Below are 14,499 nucleotides of genomic sequence, written 5' to 3' on the forward strand. Positions count from 1 at the left end.
TTCTAATGTATGCTAGACAGAGCATACATCTAATGTATCTATCATTTCAGATATTGTGTTCTTCTTTTCTGCCTGGCTCATATTTATGGTTTCTATGCCCTTTTTCATGCGGATATAGTTACCAGTAAGTTCCTTGTAGCTTCCCCAGTGTTCCTTGTAGTTCTTACTGAGTGCCTTGAGCATCCTTATAGCCATTATTTTAAATTCTATGTCTGATAGATTTCTTGCCTCAATTTCAGTTAGCACCCTTTTCTGTCCTTTCATTTGGGGTGTTGTTTCTTTGTCTCCCCGTTTTAGGTAACTCTTCCTGTTTGTTTCTGCATAAGATTGATCTTTGACATCCTGTCTTTGTGGGGTAAACTTATGTGGTAGGAGACCTGTGGGAATCAGTGGTGCGGTCTCCTTGATCTCTTGAGCTGGATATTCTTGGGATGTCCTTTATGCTATTTATTTGGGCTCTCTCATGTAATTGGGTTTTGATCGTTGTTGGGTCATTCTTTGGTGAGTTCGTCCCTCCAGTTGGCTGACTGAGTGTCACATTGCCCACCATGTCTTGTGTGCAGTTGTACAGGTGCTGCCAGAACAAAACAACACAACCCAGGAAACCAAACCCACATCTGCAAAAATAACCCCCATCCACAACCAAACTATCAACAACAAACGAGCCAATATTAATAAAGGTGGAATAAGATTAAGGCTATTATAAGAAAAGAGAAACAAATATGAGTTGACTAACATAGAGGAAAATGATATTGAGAGCGTAGAGGGAGGAGGAATAATGAGAGTAGGGAATAGAAACAAGGCAAAGATAGAACGAAATAAATATTTACATTATAAACAAAAACAGAAGGAAGAAGGCAAAATAAAGTAAGAAAAGGAAAGAGTATAATATGAGGTTTAGGAAAAAAATTTTAAATACTAAATTGGAACAAAATTAAAAAATACAACTACCCAGAAATACCAATGACAAATGAACAAGATTAATGCAGGTGGAAACAAAATAAAAAGGTGAAAAGAAGAGAAAAAGCTTATGAGATATCTAAAAGAAAGAAACTTGATTTTGACAGGATGTGAATGGAATGGGAACCAGGCTGAGAGAGGGAAAAAGTAAAATTTAAAATGTAAGAAGAAAGGGAAGAAGAGAGGCAAAATAAGTGGGAGTGGGGAACAGTAAAATTTGAGATTTGAAATACAAAAATAATGAGCATCTAGGAATAAAATGAAGAAATGCAACAACAACCTCCCATATCAACAACCAATGAGCAAAGATTAATGAAGGTAGAGAGAGAATATGGATATAAAAATGGGGAAAAGAATGTGAAATAACTAATAGGAAGAAAAATTGTTTTGAGAGATTGAGAGAGGAGAAATAGTAATAATGTGGAATAGAAACAAGTCTTAGAAAGATCCCTGGCTGGTGTAGCTCGGTGGATTGAAGGCAGGCCTGCAAACCAAAGGATTGTGGTTTGATCCCCAGTCAGGGTACATGCCTGGGTTGCAAGACAGTTCCCAGCAAGGGACACACGAGAAGCAACCATACATTGATATTTCTCTCCCTCTCTCTTCCCCTTTCCCTTCCTTTCCCCTTCTGAAGATAAATAAATAAAATCTTTTTTAAAAAAAGAAATAAGTCTTAGAAAGAGAAAAAATAAAATTTAAAAGAAAAATGAAGGGGAAGGAAAAAGGCAAAATGGTTTAAAAGGAGGGAGGAATAAAATATGAGATATGAAATAAACTGAAATTTAAAAGTAGTGAAATAATAGAAACAAACTTAAAAAAATGTTAAAAGCTATGCAAGAGAAAAAATAGTTACATAATAAAGAAGACCATGGTAGAATTTGTCTTAGAAGAGTCTGGTGTTTGCCATTGTCTTCTCTTTCTGGATCCTCCCCTGGTAATGTCAAATGGTGTCCTGGTCTAGCCCTAGGCAGCCTGTTTGAGACTGCAAGTGATCCACAGTTTGAGCCTGTCTCCTTCAGGCTTGTCAGATCCCCACTGTTCTGCCCAGCACAACGGCATTCCATCAGCATAAGGCACAGGAGTGGTTTATCTAATGTTCAAGAGTATGGCTTGTACCACCTTCAAATACTTCGTGGGGACTTCTGGTGCGATCAGGAGGGTGGTACCCTTGGATCACCCCTGGCGGTTGCTGTTCAGTCTTCAGGGAGAATGATGGAAGTATTTTCCTCCCTCTTGCCACACATCTTTGTCTGTCCCAAATTATGTCCAATAACGTATGGTTTCTGGTGTATTCGCTGTCCATTTCCTGTCAGGGGGCAATCGGTACAAAAGGGGCAGCTTTTTCCTGCTTCGCACTGATGAGAGCTCTAATAGCTAGGGCTGAGCAGGGGGCCTGGACAACCCTTGTTATGCCAGTCTCTAATCTCTCTGCTCTCCTGGTTTCAGTGAGTCAGGGCCGGAGGAACCAGTGTAATTCGCAGTATCCGATAGAAGTTCCAAAGGGTCCTTTCAGAGCTTCCCCCCTCCCCACCCCGCCCCCGCTAATGTGCACTAAGCTGGGGGCTCCTGAGCCTGGCTTCACTGATCTGTAGAGCCTGAAATCCTGTAGGTCGGGGTTGGGCACACCTGCCTGTGATGGGATCTGCCTGGCTGCTACAAATCTCAGGCGTTCAGTTCTTAGCTGTGCAGACCCTAGCCTGCTGCACTTGTAGTAGAATCAGGTCTGAGCTCTCAACAGCTGTGCTGGGTCAGATCCCAGAGTCCCTTTAGCGTGACACTTTCTGCTCTTACTTGCAGCTGGACTCAATGGGACTGAACTGCACTTTCACTCTGGTTTCTTTGTTGGAAGGAAGAGCTGCTGCATGTGTGCACACGCAAGCACAGGATCCTTGCTGAATCTTGAGTCTCTCCTTAGCTCCTCTTTTACAAGTCTCTGTGTGGCCCGCTCACTGCAGCACTGAGCCTTGGGCCAGTTTTCCATGTGCTCCATCTCCCCAGATAGCACAAAGTCTCTGTGAGTCAGGGATGGCCATAGCCTGGCACTGCCTCCCACAGTTCCAGATAGAGTTTCTCTCTGGAATTCTCCCAGATGGCACTGCAGCTATGGATGTGCTCACTGTGTGTGTGTAACCTGTCTCCCAGACTTTGTCTGTCTTTCCAAGTGTCCTAATTAGGGTTGGTAGTTTCCAGGTGTGGGACCAGCATCCTGCTCCAGAAGTGGAAGGAGCAACAGAGCTGCATTTTCTGACTTATCTCTTCTCTGCTGCAGGCACCTTGCACAGGGCATTTCCCCCTCAACTTATAAAATATCTTACTGGATAGCGCAAAGCCTCCTCTGTACTTGTTGCCTTCAAAAATTCATATCAGCTGAGATTCTATTGATTGTTCAGGTCACTTGTCAGAAGATCAGCTGAAAATTCATTCTGGGGGGCACAAGTGAGTGACCTCAGCTTCCTCCTACTCAGCCATCATCTTTGCAAGTACATTTTTTATATTACAACTTGTTTAGTGATATGGTTGTCTGACTAAAATTCTCTATCTGAAATTTGGGTAGTGGGCCTTTTAGTTAAAATGCATGTGGTTTCTTGGTCTTAAGAAATTGTATTGACATATAATAGTCATTTAATTTTCACTTTCACTGTATCTGACAGTCAAACACTAGGCTAGAGTGACTTTACTCTTGAAAACACAACAGAACAATCATCTTAACTGCTCTCATTCGCACATGGTTGGAAGCTATAGTAAGGCTTGCTTACAATCTCCAAAAGGATTTAAGGTGCATTCAATGTTTAATGTAAGGTATGACCAAGTCATTACCATTCCTTAAATACTTAATAGTGCCTTAGTCCAGCTAAGTGCTCAACAAACATTTTAGTGTATAAATTAAATTGAATAAAAGCATTAATGTTTCCAGGGTGTCTGCCATTGTATATTCGGAAACATTTCTTATAGGTAAACACACTTGTGTTCAGATGAAGTAATGCTGATCTTATAGCAAATGTTTCTATTTCTGTTATCATTAAAATGCTATGCTGTAGGAGTAAATCACTTTAATAGATTTTGATGTAGTAGAGATTCAAGTGAGCAACAAACAGCATGTAATTCACTAGGAACAATTGTATGGTTGTTAATTTATAGAAGAAAAACAAGCCTCAAAATGACATGTGCAGAGCTTGTCACTAAACATGAATGCAAAGGAAGAAAAGAAGTAGGAGTTGTAGGAAAAACAAGGTAGGTATGATCAGTATACCAAAGATGCATGCACACACAGACACAACTCACACTAGCAGGATTTTTGTTTATGGGCAAGAGTTTAGTTTGTAGAAACAGTGAACCACTCTCATCACAGATTTATCTAATTTATCCTCTTCACTCAAAATATATTTCTATACATGCAAATAAATTGAAGATAATTCATATTTTTAAGAAGTCGTATATGAAGCATACAGGTAGGCTAGATACGCACAATGCTAAAGCAGTGGGTGGAAAAGTACAAACTTTAGTACAAGTGAGGCAGGATAGTAAGTTTGGGAAATTCCTTGGCAAATGAAATGGAGAAACTGAGACAACTAGTTGTTTCAAATTAGTTTCCTCCCTCACTCTGACTCATCTTCCTCTTTTTTCCTTTCAGGACCACTCACTTAAGCATTAAGCCCTCAGGACAATGAGGTTCTGGTCAGTAGTATCACATAATGGTAGGAACAGAGCCCCTAGTTTGTTGATGGGAGACAGCATTTTGGACAAACTTGAGATAATGTCTAGGCCTCAGTTATGTTCCAGCTCAGGTCCAGAAAAATAGCAAAACCAGACAAAATGATGCTGTGACTGACAGGATCAGATTCAATGACAAATTACCCCCCACTGTAGGGCAGAAAGATTAACAGAGACCCAACCCTGAACGGACACACCCAGAAAGCTGATGAATATTCTGTAGAGATGCTCCCCTAAAATTCTTGCCTTTAGAAAACAGATAAAACCCCTTAAGTCAAAGGACCCAGGGAAGCTCTGTCTGGACCATGCCTGTGCCTTCCTCCCCTTCTATTCTTAGGCGTGTATCTTTTGCTTCATACCTCCTAAGTACTCAGGGACCTTCTTAATGCCTCTGTAGCTATTGTTTCCCAAGTCCACACACCCACCTGGCTCACTTTTTCTGCATCTGTGATTTTATTTCTAAAAGGCCAAAGCAGCTCTTTGAACTACCCACTCAATTCTTTCTTTCCAGTGTAATTTTTCTTTGCTTGCTGAATGAACTGTCTCTTGCACTAGAGTTCTTGGCTCTGAATTTTGTCTTAGGTGAACTCAAGAACCAAAGTTTATCATCACTGCCAACAAAAGACTCTTAAATTAAAAATGATAAATCAAATTTTTAGTGAGCCTATGCCTCAGGACTGTGAACTTAAACAAGGGCTTTCAGTTCTGGGTTGGCTAGAGTGGGCTGGGCAGTATTTCCCTAGCTGGTGAGGCTTTAATATAACCCCAAAAGTTTAGGCTCTGATTGACAGATTTTCCTATGGGTAGTCCCTGTGAAGAACAGAGTATTGAGGTATATTTCAAAATAGCTCCTTTCCCTCACAAAGGGATTGTTCTTTGACATTTACTGTGGGAACATGGTTATGACTCTGGAGGTAAAATTCCAATATGTGTGGGTCCCCTTTATGACTGGGTCCTCCTGGAGTTTTAACTCTCAGACTTGTCCACAATGAGTTTCCAGCAATTCATCAATTACATTCAGGTTCTGTACCAGGCACTGGTTCCCTCATTGGTTTCTGTTGGTGAGTCTCTGCTCCAGTAAGCTGTGACTCACTGTATTTGCCTATCTCTCTCTCCAGTCTTTGGGACCACAGTTACCCTGTGTTCTCACTTTTCTTACAGATTGGAGAAGAGTTGTTGCTTTTTCAATTTGTTTAGCTTTTTACTTGTTAAGATGGAGTGGTGACTTCTGAGCTTCTTACATGCAGAACTTGGAACTGGGAGCCTAAACCATGTTTTACTTAATAAAAAATGTTAAATAAACTCATTTTATTTTTATTTTTACTTTTTAAAGATTTTATTTATTTATTTTTAGAGAGGGGGAAGGAGGAAAACATCAATGTGTGGCTGCCTCTCACACCCACCATACCTGGCACAGCAACCTAGGTATATCCCCTGGACTGGGATTTGAGCCTGTGACCCTTTGGTTTGCAGGCCAGTACTCGATCCACTGAGCTACACCAGCTAGGGCAAATAAACTCGATTTAATAAAATTATGAGATACATTATTTTGTTTGAATTTCCTAGCAAATGGTCTCACATTTCACTGTTATTGTAGTCCATAGTCTATTCATTAGTCTTGATCTCTACAGCATGAATTGAAGAATATACAGAGAGGCTTGAGGATAGCAATAGGGGTTTTCTTCCCCCTTAGGAGAAAACAAGCTTTAACACAGCAATAAATTGTCAAGGGATCCATTCTGGAAAAGGCTGGTGAATAGCATTAGTAATGCTCCAGTATATAGAATACTTATTACTAGAATGTGGGTACCACAAGGAAAGATTCTTATTTGCTTTATTTATTAAGAATATCTTTAAAAAAAAGAATATCTTAAACTCGCCCCGACTGGTGTAGCTCAGTGGATTGAGCGCGGGCCTGTGAACCATACGATCGCGGTTCGATTCCCAGTCAGGGCACATGCCTGGGTTGTAGGCCAGTTCCTGGCAAGGGCCAGTTCCCAGCAGGGGATGCACCAAAAGCAACCATACATTGATGTTTCTCTTCCTCTCTCCTTCCCTTCCCCTCTAAAGATAAATAAATAAATAAATGTTTTTAAAAAAAGAATATCTTAAACTCTTCAAAAAGGCCTGACATTTGGTAGGTTATCAACAAACATTGAGTGAATGAGAAGTTAAAATATCACTTGATGATAATAGCTAGTAGGTAATCTTTCTGCAATAGAGTCAGGTGGAAGGAAATGGTCATAAATGTTATTTTACCTTGCAGAGATATGAGCATGTATCAGATATTCCAACATTGCTTTGCCAATTGGTATTTGTTGTTAATGTGTAGGAGAACACACAGACTACAACAGACCCTTTGCACCGAATTTACCTGTTTTTTAGAAGAGAAAGAAGTGTTTATTAACATTATGTTCCTTATACAACCTGCATTTTGTTCGAACAGTTCAGTTCTTGAAATCCTTTTTTAAAAAAAGGTAAACTCTACATCACATTTTATTTCAACACATTTTTAAGATTTTTATTGTTACTTTATTACTGTTGTCCCAATTTTCCCCCTTTGCCCTCCTCTGCCTATCCTACTCCCCTCACTTCTCCAGTCAATCTGCACATTGCTGTTTGCGTCCATAGGTCATTCATGCATGCTCTTTAGCTAGTGCTTTCCTCTTCTTTCCACCATTATCCCCTTCCTCCTCCTCCCTGGTCACTGTCAGGCTGTTCCATCTTTCCATGCCTGTGGTTGTACTTTGGTCATTAGTTTATTTTGTTCATTAGATTCCTCTTATAACCGAGATCATATGGTGTTTGTCTTATGCCGCCTGGCTTATTTCACTTAGCATAATGCTCTCCAGTTCCATCCATGCTGTTGCAAAAGAGAGGAGTTCCTCCTTTCTTTCTGCTGTTTAAATGCACCACCACTTTTTTGGTCAACTCATTTCCTGACGGGCACTTAGGCTATTTCGAGCACTTGGCTACTGAAAACAGTGCTGCTGTGAACATAGGGGTGCATAAGTTCTTCTGAGTTGGTGATTCAGGATTCTTGGCGTATATTTCTACCAGTGAAAATGCTGGATCAAAAGGTACTTCCATTTTTAGTTTTTTGAGTAAATTTCATATGGTTTTTCACAGCAGCTGTACCAGTCTACATTCCCACCTTCAGTGCACTAGGGTTCCCTTTTCTCCACATTCTTGCCAGCACTTGTTGTTTTTAGATTTATTGATGAGGACCATTCTGAGTGGTGTGAGGTTATATCTCATAGTGGTTTTAATTTGCATCTCTCTGATCGCTAATGATGTTGAGCATCTTTTCATATGTCTATGGGCCATCTGTATGTCCTCACTGAAAAAGTGTTTATTCAAGTTCTTTGCCCATTTTTCAATTGGGTCATTTGTCTTCCTGGTGTTGAGTTTATGAATTCTTTGAATCCTTTGGAGATGAAACCCTTGTCCAATGTTTCATTGACAAATGTGTTCTCTCGTGCACTCAGTTCCCTTTTCATTTTGATATTCATCTCTTTAGCCATGCAGAAGCTTTTTAATTTGATGTAGTCCTGTTTGTTTATTTTTCTCTTTAGTCCCCTTTCTTAGGATTTATATCAGCAAAAATATTGCTACATGGAATATCTTACATTTTGCTGCCTATGTTTTCCTCTAGGATTTTTATGATGTCACAACTTATATTTAACTCTTTTATCCATTCTGAATTTATTCTGGTGTATGGTATAAGCTGGTGGCCTAGTTTCATTTTATCCTTGTACCAGTTCAGTTCTCCCAACAATATTTATTGAAGAGGCTATTTTTACTCCATTGTATGCTCATGTACCCTTTGTCAAATATTAATTGACCAAAGAGACATGGATTTTTTATGAGCGCTCTATTCTTTTCCATTGATCTATGAGTCTGTTCTTATGCCAGTACGAGACTGTTTTGATTACAGTGATCTGTTTTGAACTTCCCATCTACATCTTATTAATCAGTTTGTATTTGGGTTAGCGATAAGGCAGAGATTTTTAACTAAAAGAAGAAATAAAAGAAACACCAAAGGCTTATTGTTTTGAAATGTAGTCATATTAAATTTTATTTTCATTCTTTTCACTAATAGTACTTAACCAAGGGTTAAAAATGATATAATTATTCAAGTTCTTGCAGTCTGTCTGATAAAAGAAATATGCACACATCAGTGATCTAGAGAACAATAGCAAATTAGTAATCCAATTCAAGTCATAGTTTGACTGCTTAGGCAGAGGCTCGGGAGAGGTAGCTTGATTTGAGTAGAGTAGGTGAGTCAGGAGAAATTTCCTGTAGAGGGGAAGAAAGTATCAAATGATACATTTACAAGGGAAAACATAATGAATTTGTGTAATTTAAGTTTTATGTGATACAGGAACCTTCTTAAGAAAATTAAGACCAAAAGGAGTGTTTAAATTTTAGTGTTTTTATGCTAGGTTTGTTTAAGAATGGAGAGCTATAGAAAAATGTGAGGACAGAAGAGAGTCTGAAATAAGTATAGGAAACTGTGGAAAACAGAAAGACCTATTCATTCATATTCCCCTCAATGTCCCTCTGTCTTCAAAGATAATGTTGCACCTCTCTTTGGTATACAGAGGCTACCTCTCACATGAAGATCTTATGACCTGCTTCAGGGGAAGGTCAGAAAATCATTTCTGTACCTTCTGGTTTATAACTTTCCTCAGCTTGAAATATTCAAGATACCATGGTGTCATTTTTTGAGATAGTGTGTACTGAACTCCATCCCTGGAATGGTGAATTTTAGAGGGAATAATCCCATTTTTAATTATCAAAATAAAGAGGGAAAGACATTACCTGAACAAATTATGAGATTAAAAATTAACAAAAAAGAACTTCCTTTAGCCCTGTCTGGCGTAGCTCAGTGGATTGAGTGTGGGCCTGTGAACCAGAGGATTGCAATTCGATTCCCAGTCAGGGTACATGCCTGGGTTGCAGGCCAGTTCCCAGGAGGGGACTCATGAGAATCAATACCATAGATTGATATTTCTCTCTTTTTCTCCTTCCCTTCCCCTCTAAAGATAAATAAATAAAATGTTTAAAAAAGAACTTCCTTTAGAGCTAACATTTACTGAGTTTCCACTAAAAAGCAGAAACTGAGCATTGCTAACTTTGCACTTGATATAGTAAGACATGCCCCCATCCTCAGGGAGATTTCAATATAGATGGGAAAAAAATTAATCAATAATTAGACTCAAGTGTGAAAGTGCCATAAGAGGTTAACTATGAAATTCAGAGTTGGTAAGAAAAGAGATGTGTTTGGGCAAGGGTTTTCAATTGTGTGAGTGATAGACAATTGGATGCTCTTTTATGTAAAATGTCACCCATTTTTAATAGGATATCTGTTCTCAATCTGGGCAGATGGGGGGCTGATAATGATATCAGAATTCTTAAATCTGGCCTTTATGTAAGAGATGCACTAGTTTATGGAGAATCTCAGTTTTCAAGAATAACTAAGAGATTTCTGTAACAGCACAATTTGACTCAAAAGCATATAGTTTGTCCAGAATTTCTAGCATGTTTCAGTATGCTCAGTTCAGTTGATTGATTTCTTTAGCCAAAATAATGCTTATATCTATATATCTATATATCTATATATCTATATCTATTCTATATCTATATATCTTTGTTTCTATCCAGATCAAAGGTCAGTTTTTTACAGATCAGTGATGCCAGGGTTCCTTTTAATTTTTTCATCCTTAGATGGTATCTAGATACAAAAGCCTTAAAAAACTAAGGACCACTGGACATAGCTCTTCTTCAGGCCTACCCTTGTCTCTGCTGCAGTGTGGCTTATTTGGTTTCTTCTTGACATGTAAATATTGTATGATTTCAAATGAGGCTGATATTTTAGTCTGAATATTTTGAGCAATATCATGGGGGGTTGAGATGCCTACCTAGCCTTTGATCTCAAGGTTTCCAACTCCATTCAGCTTAGAGCAAGTCTAGCCCTTTTCCAGGTCACATGATTTCTCAGTACTTGGGCCTGCTATTGGGGAATAGGATAACTTTGGTACCCTTTGATTTTTTTCATGTGGGCTGTGCAGTAGATGGGAAACTATATCAGTGTCTACTGCTATGATTTCTTCCTTAGACATTTCTAATTCTCCTGGATGGCCCCATGTTACTCTGGTACTATGTTGAATACTAGGATTTTCTAAGGGAAATTTATAAATTTCTTGGAATAGCCCCCCAGTTCATAAGATTTTTTACCCTAAAATACATGAATATTTCACTGCTTTTTATTTCTTTGCAATATCAAGAATCAACTTCAGTTGGGGTTTGAATAAGGACATTCATTTTCTTTTCTAGGCCATTTACCTCTGCCCTCCTTCTCCTAGCACTAGATGGGATTTTCTTTTTTCTGTAGGGTGGAAATATTCTCTATGTCATATATAATATATACCTTTCAGTAGCTTTATCATGTAAATTCTGTAGTATCTAGTCCTACAGGCTTGGCTTTAAGTACATAAAATTAAGTTTTGGAATTTCTCTCGACAACTTTTTACCTCTGAAAAAAGCTTGTTTTTTCAAATTAAAATCACCTTTCTTCTAATTTTATATTTGGTATAGATTTATTAAAACACTTCTATTTGGTAATTCAAAGTTGAACAAACATTTGTGTGTTCTAGGCTACATTTTACTTACCCATGACACAATGAGCATTATTGATCCAGTAGGTGAGAGAGACTGATAATGAGCAATGGACATATATCGGTTTCATATGCCAACAATATTATCCTTACTTCAGCTAGTGGCTATGGCGATTGAGACATGAAGTGATATGGGCCTGATTTATGGGAAATAATAGTGAAACTGAAGAGCTTGAGTCAAGTTGGACACAGACTGAATTGACCTTTCTGTACTCATCTTCCTTTCTTTGTTGTTCAGCAACATCAAAAAGCTTATTCATCCCATGCCCCATGCTGCCTGTTGCCTCTCAACTTTTATTCATATTGTCCCTTTGCCTGAGATTTCCTACCTCCCACTGCCTCTCACTTTCTTCTATTTAGTTTAGTTGTTATTTAACACTCAACTTAGCTTCACGTTCTCCAGGAAGTCCTTCCTGATTCCCCTAATTTTAGTGCCTTTTTTCTCTCCTTAAATCCAAGGAGTCCATCTCTATCTGGTTGGTCTTATATGCTATTATTATTTGTATATGTGGTCTGTCCTCTACTTGTGTATGAACAATTCAAAGCCAGAGTTTTATTCTATCCATAACAAGAAAAGAAAAGTTGCTTAATTCATACTTATATTATGAAAGAGAGACAGAAAACAGACACTTGGTTCTTAGATAGAAGAAGCTCACATTTAAGGACAAATGTCAGAACACAATCTTTTACAAATAATATGAGTTGATATTGGAAATTTTAATTCATTCTCACAAAATTTGTTTTCTGCAACTGATAAATCTTAAAATTTTTGTAAGGCCATAAAATGTGAAAAAAAGTGAAATTTCTAATATTAGATTATAAATGACATAAAAAGAGAGAGGCAGTTTTGATTATCTGTGGTATAGATTACTTCCAGGTTTCTCATTCTTGAATTTTCCCTATGCAGTCTTTGAGTAATTTATGTGAACTTGATTTACTAGTGACCATTCAATTCAGAAAATATGGACTAGCATAGACAATTAATTTATGTTTAAATGTAAATGAACTTATGGTAAGAATTTTCCTTTTTCCATCATTATATTATTTTCCAAAAGGAAAGTTTCACATTTTATTGTTCTCTGTTCACCTATTGAGATGGACAACACTGGAACAAAAGACAGCATCCACTCCATCCTTCTCAGTTGAAGTTTCTCTGTGATTCAGAGCCCTTTTCTCCAAGGTATACACCCTTGCCTCAGCCAGTCACAGGGTCTCTGGTTCTGGATCTTATGCAATAATGTGAAGTGCACTGGGAAATTTATGCAGGTGTTTCTAGATTTGTAATGAGGTTTTGAAAATGAAGCAAAATTTTATTGGTTTACTTTATTGTAAAATAATTGGTTTTAAATTCTGTCCTTCAGTGTTTGCCCATATTTATGAAATTGTGTTATATTGATTGTAGGGTACAGGAGATATTGACTGCCATTTTAAAATTCAGAAGAACTTGGAAAATGCATCTGTAAGCCTCGAATCTATAAAGAACCCAGGGTTGTTTGTTGGACTTCAGTCAGATGGACAGGCAAAAGCAGTTATTTACACGAAGACTGGGAATGTTTTCTTCTATCCACAAGTCATCAAATGTATGTTTAATTTGAATACTTTGTTGTTTTGCTTTGTGATGGTTTATGCAAAGTGATAATTTCATCATATTTTTTCTCAGGAAATTATTATTTGAACTAAGCCGTTAGGCTTTTTATAATTGTTATTCAAGAAGCAATAAAAAATAAAGTCCATTTACTCCAGGTTCTGATATTTAATAATAAATATAAAGTTTTTGCTACATCACGCCCCTTTATAGTTTTTAAAATTGGGTGTGTGCATTTGTGTGTGTGTGTGTTTGCATGCTTGTATTTTGTTATTTGAGGATATCTCCATGAACACTGAGAGGGATGGAGCTACTGAAAACATTCTCAGCCTCATTGGTATTAATTTTTAATAATCATAGTACAAAAGGAGATAGAGAAGATCAACACAAAAGGTATTTAAATTAAAAACAGGATTTGGATAAAAAGTTTAAAGGTAGGATGGAAAACTGGTTTTCATATCTAAGTTCAGGGCCTCTAGCAAATTGAAGATCTAAAGTCTTTACTTAAACAATTAAACTTAGTATGTATTTGCTTGAACACCAAGATTAGAGAGGTAACTGTTCTGCTCTCAAATTATTTCAAAATATAGCTTGCAGTTTAATTTTTTTCCTGATAGAACCCCATGGATTATTGGCTTAATCAATATCTGGAAGATTTTCTTAGTCTGACTCTTATTTAACTTCTCTTTCCTATCAAAGTCTACTTATTATTTATATGTAATGTTTATATAAAATCTGTAGGGTATTTTATATTCATATAGGTATTATTTATACAGGGTGGCAAAAGTAGGTTTATAGTTGTGAGTACATGAAACAGAGTTCATTCTTGTATTATTATTAATTAGTTATTGTCATTACTTGTATTATGACTATAAACCTACTTTTGTCTGCTCCTATATATATATATATTGCATATTTATTTATATAAAAGATTATACAGAAGATATTTTAAAATAAGAATAAAAAGAGGTTGATTTTAACATGATGGTATCTGGTCCTATCCTTCCTGCTATCTGCATCAATTCCTTTTTAGCCTTTAGTTGCCATATTTAAATTGTGCCGATTGTTGGGCGAGTACATGGCTGACTTGAATTTTCCTCTTTATGTACAAGCTGTGTTAACATCAAAGAGCTTTGGTTTCTGTGTCTATGTAACTAGGATAATACTAATATCTTCCCTATTTACCCAGTTGAGTTGCTGCAGATTTAAGTGAGTTAAGTGCATGTGAAAGTACCTGTTTCAGTAATAGTAGCTAACATTTGCAGGCAGTTATTTTGTGCCAGTCACTGAAAAACACAGGTTACTTTATTTTGTCTGACTTTGAAAAGTAGATATACTACTTTTATTGTCTTTTGAGACTGTAATCTTATTATTTGAACTAAGATTGTAGAAATATTTTTGAAAAAATAATTGAATATCTCCAGTTATTGTGAATCAATTTTAAAAGCTTAGAGCAAATTAGGCCAGGACTGATTTTACATTGATTAAACTGGTTGATATCTGTAAACATTTTATATAATTTTCCCCATCATGCTTTTTATTATAAAATACATATAATTAGCC

General features: G+C 37.2%; 1 protein-coding gene across 1 annotated transcript in view; it reads left to right on the plus strand.

Moving 5' to 3' along the window:
• The window catches only part of RP1 (RP1 axonemal microtubule associated), a 301,141-nt gene that overhangs the window by 121,519 nt on the left and 165,123 nt on the right, over nucleotides 1-14,499 (plus strand). The window contains exon 16 of the mRNA XM_037031824.1: nucleotides 12,754-12,931. Coding sequence (XP_036887719.1) covers nucleotides 12,754-12,931 — 178 coding nt within the window. The remainder of the gene's footprint in view (nucleotides 1-12,753; nucleotides 12,932-14,499) is intronic.

Source organism: Sturnira hondurensis, unplaced genomic scaffold, assembly GCF_014824575.4.
Source record: "Sturnira hondurensis isolate 20B ecotype Veracruz unplaced genomic scaffold, ASM1482457v3 Scaffold0021209, whole genome shotgun sequence".
NCBI lineage: Eukaryota > Metazoa > Chordata > Mammalia > Chiroptera > Phyllostomidae > Sturnira > Sturnira hondurensis.